Consider the following 17,462-nt stretch of genomic DNA (forward strand, 5'->3'; position numbering starts at 1 on the left):
AAAAGAGGAAATGATTTTAAAAACCACAAATATCCACAAAGAGATATCTTAAGAATAAATGCTACTACGTTAATGATGACTATTCTAAAGGTGAAAATGCAACTCCAAATTATTCCAAAAGGGTCCTTCCAGAAGAATTCACATGGAGAAAATTTTGAATTGGAAAACTACTAGTGTCCTTTTAGCTTCATTACTGAGGAAGCCAACAGAAATCAGCATATTTCTTTTCCCACAAAAGCTCCCTTCCAACCTCTGCAGCTGTCTGCCACACAGATGTTTTGCATCACTGTACTTATGGTATTTTATGTCCTATGGTCTCTGTGCCTCTAAGACACAAGGCAGATTTTCCCAATAAAATAAAAAGACCCTATTAGCAGCATGATAGTCAATTTAACACCCACCCATACTACCTCCATTATATGAATATGACTAATTTCAAATTAGTTTCTTCTATATTAAAATGTTTTATACATAAATGACTATAAGCATGAGAATTCACAAAGATAGAAAATATTCAAATAAGTTGATTCTGATCTTATTGTTAAATAAAGAGTAATGGCTGGAGCAATGACATTAGAATACAAACTATCTTTAAAAAGTTTTAGGAGTGATGGAAAGCTAACAGATTGAAATTCAATAAACAGAAGACATATTTAAAATACCATTTAGGGAAGGATTACTGTTGGTGCCTATGGTCAGATTATGATTGAGGGCACAAAAAGAACAATAAGCATCCCTCAGGTTAGAAGGGGAGGCCAACTTTAAAAGTGAACAAATATGTAAGCAGTGTAGCATATGAAGTGGTGGGAACTTATTTGGCCTTCCCTAAATCACAATTTCTAGTTCCTAGCTTAATCAAACAGAGGGATATAAAAAATGAGGGTTCAAAGCTAGATCACATAGATGACCAGATGCTTAGAGATTAAACTTTCAAAACAAGGAAATTGCTTCAGGTGAGGAAGATGCTGGAGGGACAACTGAACAATTATATTCAATAGTAGACATGGCTGTTAGAGTTTGGTCTCCAACTCACAAAGGAAAAATGGGCTCAACGTCCAATGCAGTGAATTTAGATAATTAGAAAAACTACCCAAGGATGATGGTAATAAGATATTAGAATGGATTTTTTAGGGAGCATGCTCTATCTCCCTATATTAGAGATCATTAATAACATAACATGAAAGATTATCATGAGTCTTGAGTGGCTTTGATTCACTTAAATTTGGGGATGCATGGGTGATTTTTCAAAGCCCTAAGTCTCTAACTTGCACAGAACTTACTTAACTCTGAGGTCAAAGAAAAATAAAAAATGCACAATTTAGTTTAATGAGCACAGGGAAACACACAGGAAAATTTTGTTTCACAAATATACAAATTTCCTTATTTTTCAAATCTACTTGACATGAATACATTCTAATTATGGTCATCAGCCATTGTTAATTTTCTATTCAGTGATGTCAGAAGGAAAAGAGAATTATAGCAAGGTGAGGTTTGGTATTGCTCATTCACCAAGAAGTGTCTTTAAAAACTCTTTCTACATTTGGTAAAAAGCAAGCAAGGAAAATATGGTTATATTTCTAAATTCCTCTACTTAACCAACCAGCTGTGCATCTCGGAAATGGCTTTCAGAACGATTGCTAAGGTCACGACTCATATATACTTCACCTTAAGTATTTAGCCAGCCACTCACCACTCAGTTGAGTGACACTGCTGAGTGACAGCAGTCATTTTGAGAATATTTTTGAAATTCTTTAAAATATATACATTAAGGAATCCTTGAAAAGTGAATTAGAAATTTGAGGAAGCTGTTGGCTTTGTGTGTCGTTCAAGAAAGATTTTTGTGTTATGACTAAGCCTTCTAAATCTTTTAGGTGCTGAATACATTTTGAATATAATAGGTCTTAGGGAAGAAATAAACAAGAACCTAACCCTTAGATTAGACTCGGATTAGTTTAGATTGCCCTTTGGTTTGGGAAAAAAACCCAAAATTTGAACTATGATATTTGAAAGTTATATATTTCCAAGTTATACAGATTCAAATGAGTTAGAAAGAAGAAACTGGACCTAAATTTTCTAACTTTTCTCAGATTTTATGTAGATTTTTAGTAGGTGGTTATTGTATTTATTCTAAATATCTTGTCATTTCATGTGTTCATGTGAATTCCTCATTTAAATAAATAATTTAAAACATAACCAGGATGAGTTCTTTGGGGCTACAGACAGCCTTTAGTTTAAGTTTTACCCTGAGGGAGGGGAAAAAAAAAAAAAAAAAAAACTTCTTTAAAAGTTTTCTCTAGCCGGTTTTATAAAGCACATGAAAATACAATTGAGCAAGGTAGTCAAGCAGGGTAATTCCACTCCTTTCCTAATTAAACCTCTCTAACCTGCCTTCTGACACCAATCTGATTTCAGTTCTTAATCAGAGTCACTTAATGTAAAACTGATTTGAGAGCTTCAACTACTTGAAAGTCACTGTTAAAAGAATGTGCATCTTTCTGCTTTTGGAGATAGGCTTTCCTTTTTATCGTCGTTTCTTTTCCTGAAAATAACGAAGAACTTTTCTGTTGTTTCAGGGTCTAGGACAAAAGTTAGTATTTCCAGTGGCTTTTTATGGCCGGCTTGTATTGCACTGACACACAACACATGGCTTTCACACCCAGAAAGTTGAGTCTATGGGAGATGTGGGTAGAGACACCTCGGCAGGGAAGTAGTAGCATGTGAACTCACGCCTTTCCCTGCACTAACGGCTCTTCTGCTGACCACTCAGACATCCTAGCTGTGACTTTTTTGTGAATAAAGACCGCCTGTGTATTGCACTTTAGAAACCAATTACATAATAAGCTAGAATATTTTCTCCTCGTTTCAGTTACATATTGCTAAAACAAGATGTCATGGAAACTTAGTAAAATCCTTTCGCTGTATTTCAACATGACATGGTTCTACTTGGAACACACCCCAAATTCTAGGAAATCTTTGCTTAGCTGGCACAACAATACAGACCTTTCAGTAAAAACGCACAATGAGACTCTGGATTACTTGCTTCTTTGATCAGGTCTTGGACAAACGTGATACTATATCATGTGACTACTATTGCTAAAATAATTTAAGGACATCTGAAAAATTTAAATTAAATCACGAATGTGGAGAGATTGTTACTTAAATCCAATTTTAAGTAGCAGACCTAACTGAAGATAGCCTACATCACATCTTTCAAAGAACATAGACTGTACTTCAATATGATACTAGAGAATCAATGATTAGAAGGCACACATTTCCATCACTTGAAATAAAATAAGATAAATGAAGATATTTACTTATGGCGTGACTTCTTAGGTATTAACTGAAATGTTAGGATTATCCATCGCTGTTCCAAGTACTCACCTGCAATTACTGAAATTCCAATTCTCCGCCATTTCAAAGAAAGACATACCAAACAAAGACAAAATAAGCAGAACTCAAGGATTCAACTCAGCCACAGCTGGCCTCAACACTAGAGCACCAACAATTGAATTACATTTAAGGACCACAATTAACATTAAAAAAAAATAATCAGAAATATGTTCGGTGGTTCTAGATGCGATGGAGCACAGTTGAGACCTGAACTTGATTCCTTTCCTCATCGCCTCTGAAAGAACATCTGTCAAACCTCCTGTTATGTTAACCGTATCACTGCCATTCTGTTTATCTGCTTTTGAAAGTCACTCAACTGTTTCCGTTCTGTGCATACACTGCAAGACATGGAATCCATTCCCATCGCTAGGCGAACACCAATGCATGTCTTCGAAGTATTTTTTAAAACTCTATAATTTTTATAAAGGTATCAAACACTTACGTTTAAAGCAGTAGGCATCAAATCTGCTATCAGGGGGAGGGAAGCCTGTCTGGTTCTCAAAACGATACAGGGTTCTCACCCCAAGCAAACCACCTCCACACTGGGCCCTGGCCACAGTCACAGGGTGGCGAACGCTGGCGTCGGACAGCCACCCATAATCGCACTGGTCAAAGCCATTTCTCCAAGCTGCTTGGAGTTCCCCCACTGTCGCCAGCCGGGCGTCCTGGTTCTCACACTCTTCTTCGGCCTCCTCAAAGGTAAATTTATTGGGAGCAGTGATATGGAACACATCACCTGAAAGAAGAAAAATGAGAAAAAAATGTTATTCATTCCTTTCCACTTTATGGGTGCAGGGGCAGGGGGGTAGGTGGTCGTCTATAATACTTTTTTCATGGCAAGGCAGCTGCTGCTGATACTTTAAAGCAGGAAACACAGCGGTTACTCAATTTTGTTACCATTAGTGTGACACATAACAGAAAAGTTCCCATATATTAACTTTATATTGTCAAATGTCTATGGCCTATGGGTATATAGAAGCCACCATCTGATAATAAAGTCACGATTAATTCTTTAAAAATGAACAAACCTTTCCAATGGATTATTTGCATTACTATCTAGGAAACGAGTTTTCTCTTCAGTGAAAGATCAGGCTGTAAAGGAAAACTGTACCGAAAAGTCACCGAGGTCATTTCACTTCGCTTCACCTGAAATCCCACAGTAGTTCTCGGACTCTCCTCCTCACATATCACAGCCATCAAAATGGACGGACCACCATCAGATTCCGTGTGAGGCCCGAGACTGCCTGGATGGTTACGTCAGCCGGGGTGAGAGTGCGTGGAGGCCAACCAATATTAGCTCCCACTCATCTGGCCAAAGTGACCCAGGGCCCCAGGGAGGAAGGGGCACCTTTTTATTTGCCCCCTAGGGTGCATACCTCTTGCAGTCCGTCTGCCCAAAGGGGGGGGGGCACCTTTTTCCAGGTCTCACAAAGACACCATAAGTGCTAGCAGGGGCTCTAACTAGATTGGAGAGGCTCTTACATGCACTTGTGCATTAACAAAGAAAGGCTGAACCTTTTCTTTACTCGTCACGTGGCCCAATGAGCAGAGAGTATGTTCGTAGTGACTTAACATGTCACAGTAAAATATTCTGGAAGTGCTGGGGTTCATTAATTGGTACTTGGGTAGCTAACACGACAACCCACTGCAGTAAATTCAATGCAAATTGAAGGATGCTTCTTACATGTGAGCACAAGTGGCTCAAAGGGGCAGAATTAGAGGATACCTAAGCGAACACAGTAGGCAGGGGGAATAGAAAATGAGGCTGCGAGGCAGCAGAAATATTGATGGCCAATTACTGCAGCAGCTGCAAGTCCTGCATGCACCTCACCAAGGCCGCTCTCTGACTCTCCGATCTACCGGGCAAGGGGGACTGCAGCTCTCTGGATCTGGCTCTTCACCTAACTAAAGCCAGATGCAACAAGCAATTATTTAAAATGAAGAGAGCCATTACTCTCTCTCAGTGTGGGAGAGCTTTATAGAGCAGAAAAAGCCAGTCATGGGAAAAATGGCCAGATCACACACGTCTGCTTTTGTCACTATGACTCTAACGCTGGTGACAAAACCAGGCCAAATCCCTATAAGAGCTATTTGAAGAAGAGACAGCGAAATGACTTTTACTGGCCTGAAAAAAAATTTAAAAAGGGAGAGGGGATGATGGGTTTCTGTCCTTAACTGTGGAGGCCGGCAAAGACTGTGACCTCAAAGCCAGAAGTACACTCTAAGAATGTAAGTTCCTGCTCCCCATTCCTGGGGAGCCACCTCCTTCCCTGAGAAGCTTTAAAACCACCACTTCCTTAGTACACATTTTTGCTAAGTGAGTGACATTTCAAGTTCCTGGTAAGAAACAGGTGCTCTTTTTCTTCCATCCTTCCCTTCCCAGGCAGTGCACTGGAGGAAGCTGCTGCAGCAGAGCTTTGGGGAGCCGCTGGCCGGACAGCCAACCCATCTCACCTGTGGATGTGGCTTAGAGCAACCCAGGGTGGGGGTGGGGGGCAGAGAGAGGCTGCTGCTGTGTCCTCCTGACTCAGTCACTTCAAAGGAATGCAAGTGTGAAAGAGGGCAGCAGGCCAAGATGCTTCCCTCCAAGGTGGAACACTTGCATTTGTTATTACAGCTGGAAGATCCTTCTGCTGCCTTAGTTCCCTGACTCCTGAAGTACTTCAGCTCTGAGGCCAAACTACTGTTCCTTTACACTAAGAAGAGCCATCAGCCAACCAGGGCAGGAAGAGACATATAATTGATCTAGTAAAAGTCTGCTGCTCCAGGCAGCGATGCTGGGCTGTGTGTTGGGGGAAATGTACTTCTCCTAGTGTGGCCAAAGAGCTAAGGCAGAAGACTGACTGCATGGCTTCATGGGTAACTGGTTTCCCTCTTTGAAACAGCAAACATGTTTGGGGTGTTGAAGAATGGTTTCAGAAGATGCTGGTAGGTTAAAAAAGAGAATTCCCTTATTATTATTATTATTATTATTATTATTATTAAATTGATGAAGATTGGGACATCTGGGTGGTTCAGTGGTTGAGGGTCTGCCTTGGGCTCGGGGAATGATCCCAGTGATGGTGTCCCACACTGGGATCCCCACAGGGAGCCTGCTTCTCCCTCTACCTGTGTGTCTCTGCCTCTCTCTGTGTATCTCTCATGAATAAATAAATAAAATATTTTTTTTAAAAAGTCGATGAAGATCTACTTATAAAAGTTTTCATATAGAAACTCTTGTTAAATCTGACTTTACATTGCAGTCAATTATTTAATTCATTTTTTGGAGGATATAATTTCCATCCAGCTATCCAATACCCATAAAATGATCATATTACTTATTTGATTAAACTCTATTGTCCCCCAAGGCCACCTATTTTCCTTTATATATAGGAACTTTTCAAACACTGCAAAAAAAAAAAAAAATGAAGAATATTGATATCACCATTGGGCTTCATTCAACTCAGATTTGAAATATATTAACTGGCACTGAGTTTAAGGCGAGAATCAAAATAATTTATTTATAAAACTATATATGGCAAATCATTTTATTTCAAGATGAGGAAAAGAAAAGAAAAATACTCATTTTAACTCTGTTCCAAAAAGTACCTATCTAAGACCTCCTAAATCATGATTGTTTAACATGAACATGACTTTGCCCACTTCAAAAATCTAATAATAAAGCATCCTGCAGTATAGAATTATCTTACTGTATCTCGAAGCTGTTACAATTAATACTCAATCCATACCAAAAATGAGAAGTTAAACATCCAAACTTTGCCCTTCCTACGTATCCACCTCAGAATATCAAGGCCAGGACATCTTATACTTTTCTAACATACGCCAGAATAGCCTTGCATCAGTTTTATACTGATACCCAACCCAGAAAATAGAAAAGGTAAGTCAATAGGTAACACACAGGGGATCCCTGGGTGGCTCAGCGGTTTAGCGCCGCCCTCAGCCCAAGGTTTGATCCTGGGGGCCTGGGATCAAATCCCACATCAGGTTCCCTGCATGGAGCCTGCTTCTCCCTCTGCCTGTGTCTCTGCCTCTCTCTCTCTCTCTCATGAATAAACAAAATATTAAAAAAAAAATAGGTAAAACACAGCAGTAATTGAACTAACTTATGACCTCTTGTCTTGTATTATTTTATCCATTAGATGCCTGGTTTTAATTAGATAATCCTTTAACACTATATATCTTTTATCTAACATAATACAAATGTAGGTGACCTATTGCTTAAATCAGAATTAATTATTAAAAGCTTATTGTTGAAGATGTGAATCAGAAAGACTGTTAACTTATGGTCCAAGTTCAAAGAACATAATTTCCAAAAATGTCTTCTACAGAACACTGGTGATCCTTGAGATGTCCATAGTATTCTACAGAAAAGAGATTCCATGGACAACTGCACTTGGAGAACAAATGCAAGTCGTCCGGCAAGTTTCTGTAAGACTTCTCAGAGCATTTGATATTAGAGGTTATTTATTGAGAGTCCCCACAAGGAAGTTATGATTTGTAAAGCATTTGACCAGAGAACTCTCCTTCCCCATAGAATACAATTAATAGTCAGTCCATGGACCTGTCTCATGGAATAGTTTTCCAAACTCAATGGATCCATAGGAAGTATAATTTAGTATTAAGTTTCTGCTTGCCTACGTGTCAACCTGCTTAAGATAGAAGTAAAGTGGACCAGGGAACCAAACAGCATCAAGGCAAGAGCCAAAACACTAGAGTACAAAGCAAAGGGCCTATGAAGTCCATTGCCTCCCAGGGTTGCCTCAAAGACTGCCCGTGAGCACAGAGAACTGGGAAAAGCAGAGGGCCTTGATGCAGCATCTAGGATGGTATTTAAGCTGACCACAGAAGAAGTTCATTTCTTTTTTAAAAGATTTTATTTATTTATTCTTGAGACACAGAGAGAGAGAGGCAGAGACATTGGCATAGGGAGAAGCAGGCTCCCTGCAGGGAGCCCGATATGAGACTCGATCCCGGATCCCGGATCATGCCGAGCCAAAGGCAGAGGCTTAACTGCTGAGCCACCCAGGCGTCCCAAGAAGTCCATCTCTTAAAATAAGATCTTTTTGAAAAAAGTAAACCAAACAACAACAGATAAAAACAGGCTTTCTCCTCAATAAAAAATTGTAGACACAAAGCTTTCCCAGAGAATAAAAGCTTATCCCACAGGAAAAAAAAAAATGCAGATTTTAAGCTAAACACTGTCCACTTTCACAATGAGAAAGCAGTCAAGATGTTAAGATTTTCAATGTTTCCACTGATCTACTTTCAATTTTTTTTCATTATTTATTTATTTATTTATTCATGAGAGCCAGAGAGAGAGCCAGAGACACAGACAGAGGGAGAAGCAGGCTCCAGGCAGGGAGCCCAATGTGGGACTCGATCCCAGATCCCAGGATCACGCCCTGAGCCGGAGGCAGACGCTCCACAGCTGAGCCACCCAAGCATTCCTACTTTCAAATTTTAAAACCATAGTCAGAAATTATTTCTAGGTCAAATTGTATGTCCTAAACTATAGCGAAGCGGAGTGAAATGAGACTGCTATGAAGTCTGGGCCAGTGACAGTAATGTAGCTCCAGCCTTGGTCCAAAAATGGATGATCCTAAGAGGATGCATCAAAACTTTGGAGTCTAAAGTCCAGAGGCAAGGGCAAATAAGGCACCAAAGAATCAAGAGAAAGAGAAAACAAACATAGGAAATCAAACAAAGCAACTCCGCGCATTTGCTTAGTTTCTCTCTCTACAACAGGTCTCCATTGGTCAGGTTTTGTAAGTTCCTGCCCCTAAGGTATCCTAAAGGTACCTCCTTGCCTCTGATGTAGGTTAGGTAATGAAAGTTCCTTCTGAATCACAGTACTGCCTTTAGAAAGGGAGACAAAGCAAAACCTTTTGCGAGAGAAAATGCCTATTTCATTAGCATAGGACAAGGCTGTGTTGTGTTTCTACCCCTGAATACTTGTAACTGAGCCATTTCGTGTATTTCAGATTTATTGGATAGTTGCCTTCCTGGAAGGCAAACATTACTTTCACAAGTTGACGATGAGTCGATGAGGATGAGTCGAGTCTTAGTTCTAGAAGTAGCCTCTTCAGGGCAGCCACAGGTATAAGACACTTATCATCTAATTTGTAACTAGAGTATAGATTTGGAACATGTTTGTAGATGTTATCTACCTATGAGAGAATACTTAATTTTTTCTCTAAAGAAAACAAATGAAATGTCAGGAAAGAAATACAGAAAATGATTCACATGTATAAAATAACACATTACTTAACATAAAAGGCCAAGTTAATTTAAGTTAGCATAAGTAAGAATTTGTTGAGGTGTATACATACGTGCTCACATATGTACACACATGATAGGTAGTAATGCAGAACAGAGGATTTCACACATAGGATAACTTGCATATTCTTGTGAAAAACATATATGCAGTATCTTAATGCATATTTTTTCTAAAATCTCAAGTTAAATGTTGTTGGTTTGGGGTATTCCTCTTGTTTCAGCTTTCTAGGGATGTCCTAGAAGAAACTGGAAGACACTGCTGGCGAGACTTTAATAGCTGGTAACATCCCACAAACTAAATTTACCTTAATCATGGGAATTAACATCATCAGAAATATTAGGAAAAAAAATACTGACAAAAAAAAATACTAAATCTGACAACTAACTGCTACAAGACTCCCTGAAAATTGGACCATGCATGTTCTTTTTTTTCCACACTTCTGATTGCTAAATGGAAAAGTGGCTTCTTGGCAGACTAAAAAAAATGACACATACTGAAAAGGCGAGCAATGATGAAAACAAATCAAACATTAAAAATGACCCACACTGTTCAAAAGCTGGAGTTTATAGCCAGGAGTAACTTGACACAATTATTAAGGAGCTTAGTTCTAGGGCAAAGCTAGGATAAGATCTTCCTCTCCTGCCGACAATTCCCTGTAAACACCAAGGAGAAAGGGGGAATTGGCAGGAGCAGGTCATACATTATTATTGCAATCTCTCCTGGACTCAGCAGACAGGTGGCCAAAGCTGGGATCCCACCATTGTTTTCTTGCTGAGTATATTTGCTGGGCAGTATGTTAAGTACTTGTTGTTGTTGTTTTTTTAATGTTTATTTGTCCTCATATCCCTTCTATAATGAACTGTCTGGTCTGAAAATAAGTTCTAAACTAATGATGATTCCCTTTACCCATTTGGAAAAAAGAATTCTCTGATTTTCTTTCACTTTAAGGAAGTTCAAGATGTATAAATGTGACTACATTTCCTTGCTATGTAAGTTAAAATAAGCAATAAATTATGTAAAAGTAGCTAGAGTGTACGAGCTGGAAGTAGTCACGTAAAATGAGCTTCTAAATGCTGATATAATAAAACCACTTATGGCAAGTAGCCTGGTGATAAAAGCAATTCAGCATAATTATTATTAGCTTTGAAGTTTTAAACTTTTAAGTTTCAAAGGAGGTTTCTTTTTTTTTTTCTTTCTCCCCCTCTCTGTCTCTCTTGTCTTCTCTCACTCTTTCACTCTTGCTCTTTTTTGACTGTGTCTATATACACACACAATCAAAGCATTGAAGACTAATGCTCATTATACTCTGGATCACAAAATCCATCAGCTGTACATGTTTGATTAACAGCTAACATACGCTGCTATATAATCTTTTGAGGGCCAATATTTGAAGATAATTCAAAAGCATGTCAGTTCCCCTAAGATTTGATCCTTTAACCCGCACAGAGGCCAGCCTTCTGTTCGTGGGGACTAGAAAGCCTCAGGGGCCGCCAACGTAACTTCACTTCATCCCTAGAGCTAGGCTGGCATTGTTTCCAATTTAGGGGTAATGAGATTGGAAAGAGAGATCAGCACTTTTCAGATTTCTTACTTGTCTTAGGCTGAAGGAGAAGCATGATGTGGCTTGTAGCATAGATAGAACTTTGCATTTTTAACTTCTAATTAATTAGTAAAGACCTGTCATCAGTTGGCTCTGATAGTCCGTTAACATGCTCTAAGTCAGATAACAATGCATGAGAAAAGGAATCCACAGGATTGTAAGTATGTTATTATATAAGATCTCCTGTATGTTGATTTGAAGGGCTTCAGAGACAGGAAGCCCCACTAAAATTTAAATATATTTAATGGTTTTTCAGGGTGTCAGATCTCATTCTTTCCCACTGACAGAGCAGTAAGACTTTAATTAGAGTGAGAAGGAGGCTCTAAAAAATTTCTGGGTGTCTGAGTCTTCAAAATATACGAGATTGAACGTGTTATTTGATTTGACAGGCACAGTATGGCTGCAGGTCAACACAGGACGATCAGCCTAGTTTAGCTTTTTTTTTTTTCTTTTTACTTTTCACAGCTGAAAGGTAAATGGCCACTGTATTTACAAAGAAGCACTTTCAATTCAGAACTCTAAGAGATCTTGACATCAAAACCTTACAGCAAACGACTGTCACATGTCTCAAGGGGCATATGTCAGGAAAAGTCTACTTATGTACAGTAAGATTATAAATGCAAGGTACTATATATAGAAAATCCTAAGGATGCCATTAAAAAGCTATTAGAACTAATAAACAAGTTCAGCAGAGTTGCAGAATACATGATACAAGACCAACATATAAAAATTAATTGCCTTTCCACACACTTCCCACAACTAATCAGAAAAAGAAATTTTAAAAAACCCTCCATTTTGATTTGCATCAAAAAGAACAAAATATTTAGGATGAAATTTGACAAAAGTACTGCAAAACTTATACTCTAAAAGCTATAAAACACTGATGACAGAAATTAAAGAAGGTCTTAAGAAATGGAAAAACATACCATATTCATGGATCAGAAGGTTGAATATGGCTAAGATGGCAATATGCCTCAATTTTTTTTTAATTTTTTATTTATTTATGATAGTCACACACAGAGAGAGAGAGAGATAGGCAGAGACATAGGCAGAGGGAGAAGCAGGCTCCATGCACCGGGAGCCCGACGTAGGATTTGATCCCGGGTCTCCAGGATCGCGCCCTGGGCCAAAGGCAGGCGCCAAACCACTGCGCCACCCAGGGATCCCAATATGCCTCAAATTTATCTAGAGATTCGATGCAATCCTTATCAGAATCCCAGCTGGCTTCTTTGTAGAAATCGATAAGCTGATCCTAAAATTCATATGAGAACTCAAAGGACCCAGAATAACTAAAATAATTTTGAAAAAGAACACAGAGGTCTTATACTTCCCAATTTCAAATTTACTGCAAAGCAACAGTAATCAAGACAATGTGGTACTGACATAAAGTACAGACACATAGATTTATGGAATAGAATGGAGAGTCCAGAAACAAACCCATATATCTATGATCAGTTGATTCTCAAAAAGGTGCCATGGCCATTAAATGGGGGAAAGAATAGTCTTTTCAACAAGTGATGCTGGGATAACTGGATATCCACATGCAAAGGAATGAATTTGGACTCTTACCTCATACCACATACAAAAATTAACTCAAAACCAATCAAAATAAAAGTGAAACTTAAAACTTATAAAACTTGTAGAAGAAAACACAGAAGCAGGCCTTCATGACTGGGGATTTGGCAGTGTTTTCTTAGATATGACACCAAAAGCACAAACAACCAAAGAACAAATAAAAACTAGACTTCCTTAAAGTTTTTAAAAATTGTATGTCAAAGGACCCTACTGAGAAAGTAATAAAGACAACTCATGAAATGAAAAAAAAATATGTACAAATCTTCTGAAAAGACACTTTAAAATCTAGAGTATATAAAGAACTCTTTCCACTCAACAACAAAAAGACACCCCAGTTAAAAATGGGCAAAGGTTCTGAATAGACATTTCTTTCTTTAAAAAAAAAAAAAAAAAGATTTTATTTGTTTATTTGAGATAGAGAGAGAGGGTGCACAAGTTGGGGGGTGGGGAGACAGAACAGCAGGCTCCCCACTAAGCAGGGAGTTCATTCGACATGAGGCTCGATTCCAGGACCCTGAGATCATGACCTGAGCCAAAGGCAGACACTAGGGCAGCCTGGTGGCTCAGCGGTTTGGCTCTGCCTTTGGCCCGGGGTGTGGTCCTGGGGACCCCGGATCAAGTCCCCCGTCGGGCTCCCTGCAAGTGTCCCGATTGGCTCCCCATCGGGCTCCCTGCCTGCTTCTCCCTCTGCCTGGGTCTCTGCCTCTCTCTGAGTCTCTCATGAATAAATATATAAATAATAAAATATTTTTTAAAAAAGTCAGAAACTAACTGACTGAGCCACCCAGGTGCCCCAAGATTTCATTATTTTTTAAATTGAAGTTTAAGGGGCATACATAATATTCATTCTAGGTATACAACATAATGATTCGATATTTGTATATATTGCAAAATGACCACCACACTAAGTCTAGTTAATATCCATCACCATACATAGTTACAGATATATTTTCTTATGATGAGAATATTTTAATATTTAATATTTAATATTACTCTCTTAGCAACTTTCAGATATGCAATATAATATTATTAACTATGGTTTCCATGCAGTACGTTACATCTCCATGACTTATTCATCTGGTAGCCGCACTGAATAAACATTTCTCCAGAAAATATATAAATGGCCAATAAGCACATAAAAAGTTGCTTAACATCATAAGCCATAAAAGAAATACAAATTAAAGCCACAATGAGATATCATTGCATACACACTAGGATGGCTATAATCAAAACTCAGATAAAAAACAAGTGTTGGCAAAAAAAGCGAAAGAATCAGATCCTAAGAGAGTGCAGGTCAGAATTTAAAATGGTGTGGCCACATTGGAAAACAGGCTAGCAGCTCCTGAAAAAGTTAAAAAATAGAGTTACCATTTAATCCAGCAATTCTAATCATTACAACGCAATCATTACTCAGATAAGAATTAAGATATTCTAATGCGAGAAATCAGAGATTTGGGGGAGCCTGGAGAGAACTTTATCTCTTCCTGGCTAGTAAGACTGTCTGTTGCTTTGCTGGGAAATCCATGGTGGCCACAGGAGTCTACTGCAGTGGAATAGGAAAAAGCACATATCCAATTATGTAGCCTTTCCTTATGGCAAAAAGCAGGGTTAAAAAAAAAAGAAAAAGAAAAAGAAAAAGAAATACTTGACAAGGTTTTCATGAGGATTAAGTTAACCAATAATAACAACCAAACAATAAATAGTTTCCTTCCTTATCTTACCCATGGAGCTGCTTCATGGTCAGTCTATGAAAATCACTGGACTGAATGAGGACATCATTTGCAGAGGTGCTGCCATTGTGCCATGCCTGGTGGCTTTCCTCACTGACTCTTAGCTACGCTACTCTAACACTTACGCTGGCATATCTTCCAAGTACAGTTTCAGGTCCCTAGCAAGACATGTTAATTTGCAAGGCCTACATAAGAAGCCACAGCCACAGCTATGATCTGTAGTTCCAGCAGTTCTGTGGAGAATAAATGAGAAGTTTTTAGCATCTTCTAGAAGGCACCAAACCAAAGTGAACCAAAGTGAAGAGGTTCTATAATCTAGAATCAATATTTGAATCATCCGCTGATCCATGGACCCAGCAGGAAGCTCTTCTAGCTGACATGGGACTTCTTAACTACGTAAGACCAGTATCACTAATTCTTAGATAACTCCTGCCAGTGAAGTATTTTGTAGATTATATACTGTAGATTCCACTAAAATTAAAAGTCAATCTGAGAATCTACAGGAGCGAAATCATGGAGTTTCTAGATTTGATATCTGATTTTTGTCCAGTCGGAGCCTCCAAAAAAAGCCTGACCCTTCAAAGCCCTGCTTAAGACCTGTTTAATGACATCTGAGCCTTTACCTAAAGTTATTTTTTGGTTCTAGGCCAGACACAAGGAGGACACAGAAGTATTACACAAATCATGGAAGTGATAGAATCATCCTGGATTTTGACATGAAGAAGCAGTATAAAAATTAACCTGTAAATTGTGAATAGGTACAAAGGAACCAATCCCAGGGAGGGATGATTAGCTAGGGTGGCAGGAAAGGGAAATTACTGTGAGAAGCTGGAAAAGAGAAAAAAAGTATCTCTAGGAAGGAGTTCTTTCTAAGAGACACCATGGGGAAGAGTGAGAGGAGCAATTCAAAGAGAAAAATTAGTATCATGGTGATCCAATAAAGATGGAAAAAAAATAGATTCTTAGTAAACTTGGTGAAAAAGTGAAGCATTTTTTTCAAATATTATAGAAATGGAAGGGTAGTGGTAATTGTATTCCAAAAGAGACAAAGTTTGAAGAAATAATGCAATTGCCACCAAGTATTTCTTGAGTAACTATTAGGATTGTATTAATGGGATAGGTCCTTCATTGCGATTGAGAGAGGTAGAGATGTCTACGGCCTTATCTCTACCAGCGGTTACAGAAGTTTTGCAAAACAAAACTAACAGATCACATTTTGTATTTGGTGACTATGAAGCAAGGAAAGGACAGTTAAACACCAAGTATGTGGAACTATCTCTATGAAAAATGAGAGTTCAGAGTAAGGAAATCTCTGCTTGAGCTGGAAGAGCCAAAAATGGGCTCTTGGAAGCAGTAAATCTTCAGGCACAGGGATGAGCAGTGTTGGAAAGCTGGGGCGAGGGGGCGCGTGTATGTTCTCTGAGAGGACCAAAGCAGAACTGCAGGTAAGAGCAAGCACAGGGTCTGTGAGAGGGCTGGTACACGGATCGTGTTAGAAAGACAGAAACAGGGTTGAAGTGGTTATTCTCTAATCAGGTTTGAGGGGCTTCAAAGATCATGCAGAGTTTATGCTTGAGGAGAAAGATGACAAAAAATTCACTACAAGATGAGACACCTGAGTGGCTCAGTGGTTGAGTGTCTGCCTTCGGCTCAGGGTGTGATCCTGGGTTCGGGGATCAAGTCTCACATCAGGGTCCCTGCATGAAGCCTGCTTCTCCCTCTGTCTCTGTCTCTGCCTCTCTCTCTGTCTTTCATGAATAAATAAAAGTCTTAAAGAAAATTTACTACAAGATGTTGAGTAGGAGAAGAACATGGACACAGTAGTTGAGCGCTTTGATGGTTGTAAAACAGGCCCCTTGAAGGTGTGTTAAAGGCATAGGCATTATCTGTGAGAATCAAAACCTGAGGTGAGACACAGAAAGAACTCACAAACTAGAAACACGGGTATGGCATTCAGAAGAGAATTCCATGCAAAACTAGAAACATGTCCATTTTCACTCATTCGTTATTTTGGTATACTTGTGTGCCCCATTCCTCCTACAAGGCATTTGACTTATGGTTTACCTACAAGGAACAAGTTTAAATTAAACAAACTGATAAGGAAATTGGAGTAATCAAAATCTGGGAAGTAAGCAGAATGGTGATTAAGTCTGGAGAGAGGTGAAGTTATCCTGAGGGCAAGCGCAAAGCAAGGTGAATAGAGTGGGCACTTCTAGTCTGGAGGTTAATTCAGGAATTCACACATTTCTTCAGCTCTATCTGTGGAGCGCTTACTATGTGCCAAGAGCATCATGGGGATATACATGACTCCTTCCCTCCCAGAAGCCAAAGTCTTAAGGGAGAAAGAGAGAGAGAGAGAGGCTTAAGCAAACATTTGGGGGTGGTTAATGTCATATATTCAAGGTTCAGAGATGTAAAGGTGAGAAAGACAACTAGGACTTAGGAAGAATACAGGAGGTGAAAAGGAAAAAGCCCATAGTACAGACACATCAAAGTGCTGGGAGCCTTACGTGAAAGCCAGGAAATCAGAATAAGAGGGTAGTGGTTATTTCAGGTGAAGTAATAGCCAAAGGGTAGGGTTACAGAGAAAATACGGGCCATAGAAGGATGAGATGTAAGTCCCCACGTTGCCCATATCAGAGCTACTAGATCAATCATTTGTCAGGTCTAGGGATGAGCCTGGAAGTATGGACTCATTTGCAAGGAAACTAGGCAGGTCACCTGTGAAAATGAAAGCAGTCTGACCTCACCTACCACCCCATGATTCATCTTCAGAGAGGATTAAACCCCTTTATAAAGGAAACTGTTTTCTTACAAGTACCTGCTACCATAAAGAAATCAAATGGTCAATTTATTAGTTTTATTAAAGAAACAAATGAAGATTCCTAAA

General features: G+C 39.0%; 1 protein-coding gene across 7 annotated transcripts in view; it reads right to left on the bottom strand.

Moving 5' to 3' along the window:
* VCAN (versican) overlaps nt 1–17,462 on the bottom strand; it is a 111,897-nt gene that overhangs the window by 68,030 nt on the left and 26,405 nt on the right. For all 7 annotated transcript variants that reach the window (XM_072736869.1, XM_072736866.1, XM_072736868.1 and 4 more), the window contains exon 6: nt 3,833–4,126. In XM_072736869.1, coding sequence (XP_072592970.1) covers nt 3,833–4,126 — 294 coding nt within the window. The remainder of the gene's footprint in view (nt 1–3,832; nt 4,127–17,462) is intronic.

The sequence above is a fragment of the Vulpes vulpes genome, chromosome 14 (genome assembly GCF_048418805.1).
Source record: "Vulpes vulpes isolate BD-2025 chromosome 14, VulVul3, whole genome shotgun sequence".
Taxonomy (NCBI): Eukaryota; Metazoa; Chordata; class Mammalia; order Carnivora; family Canidae; genus Vulpes; species Vulpes vulpes.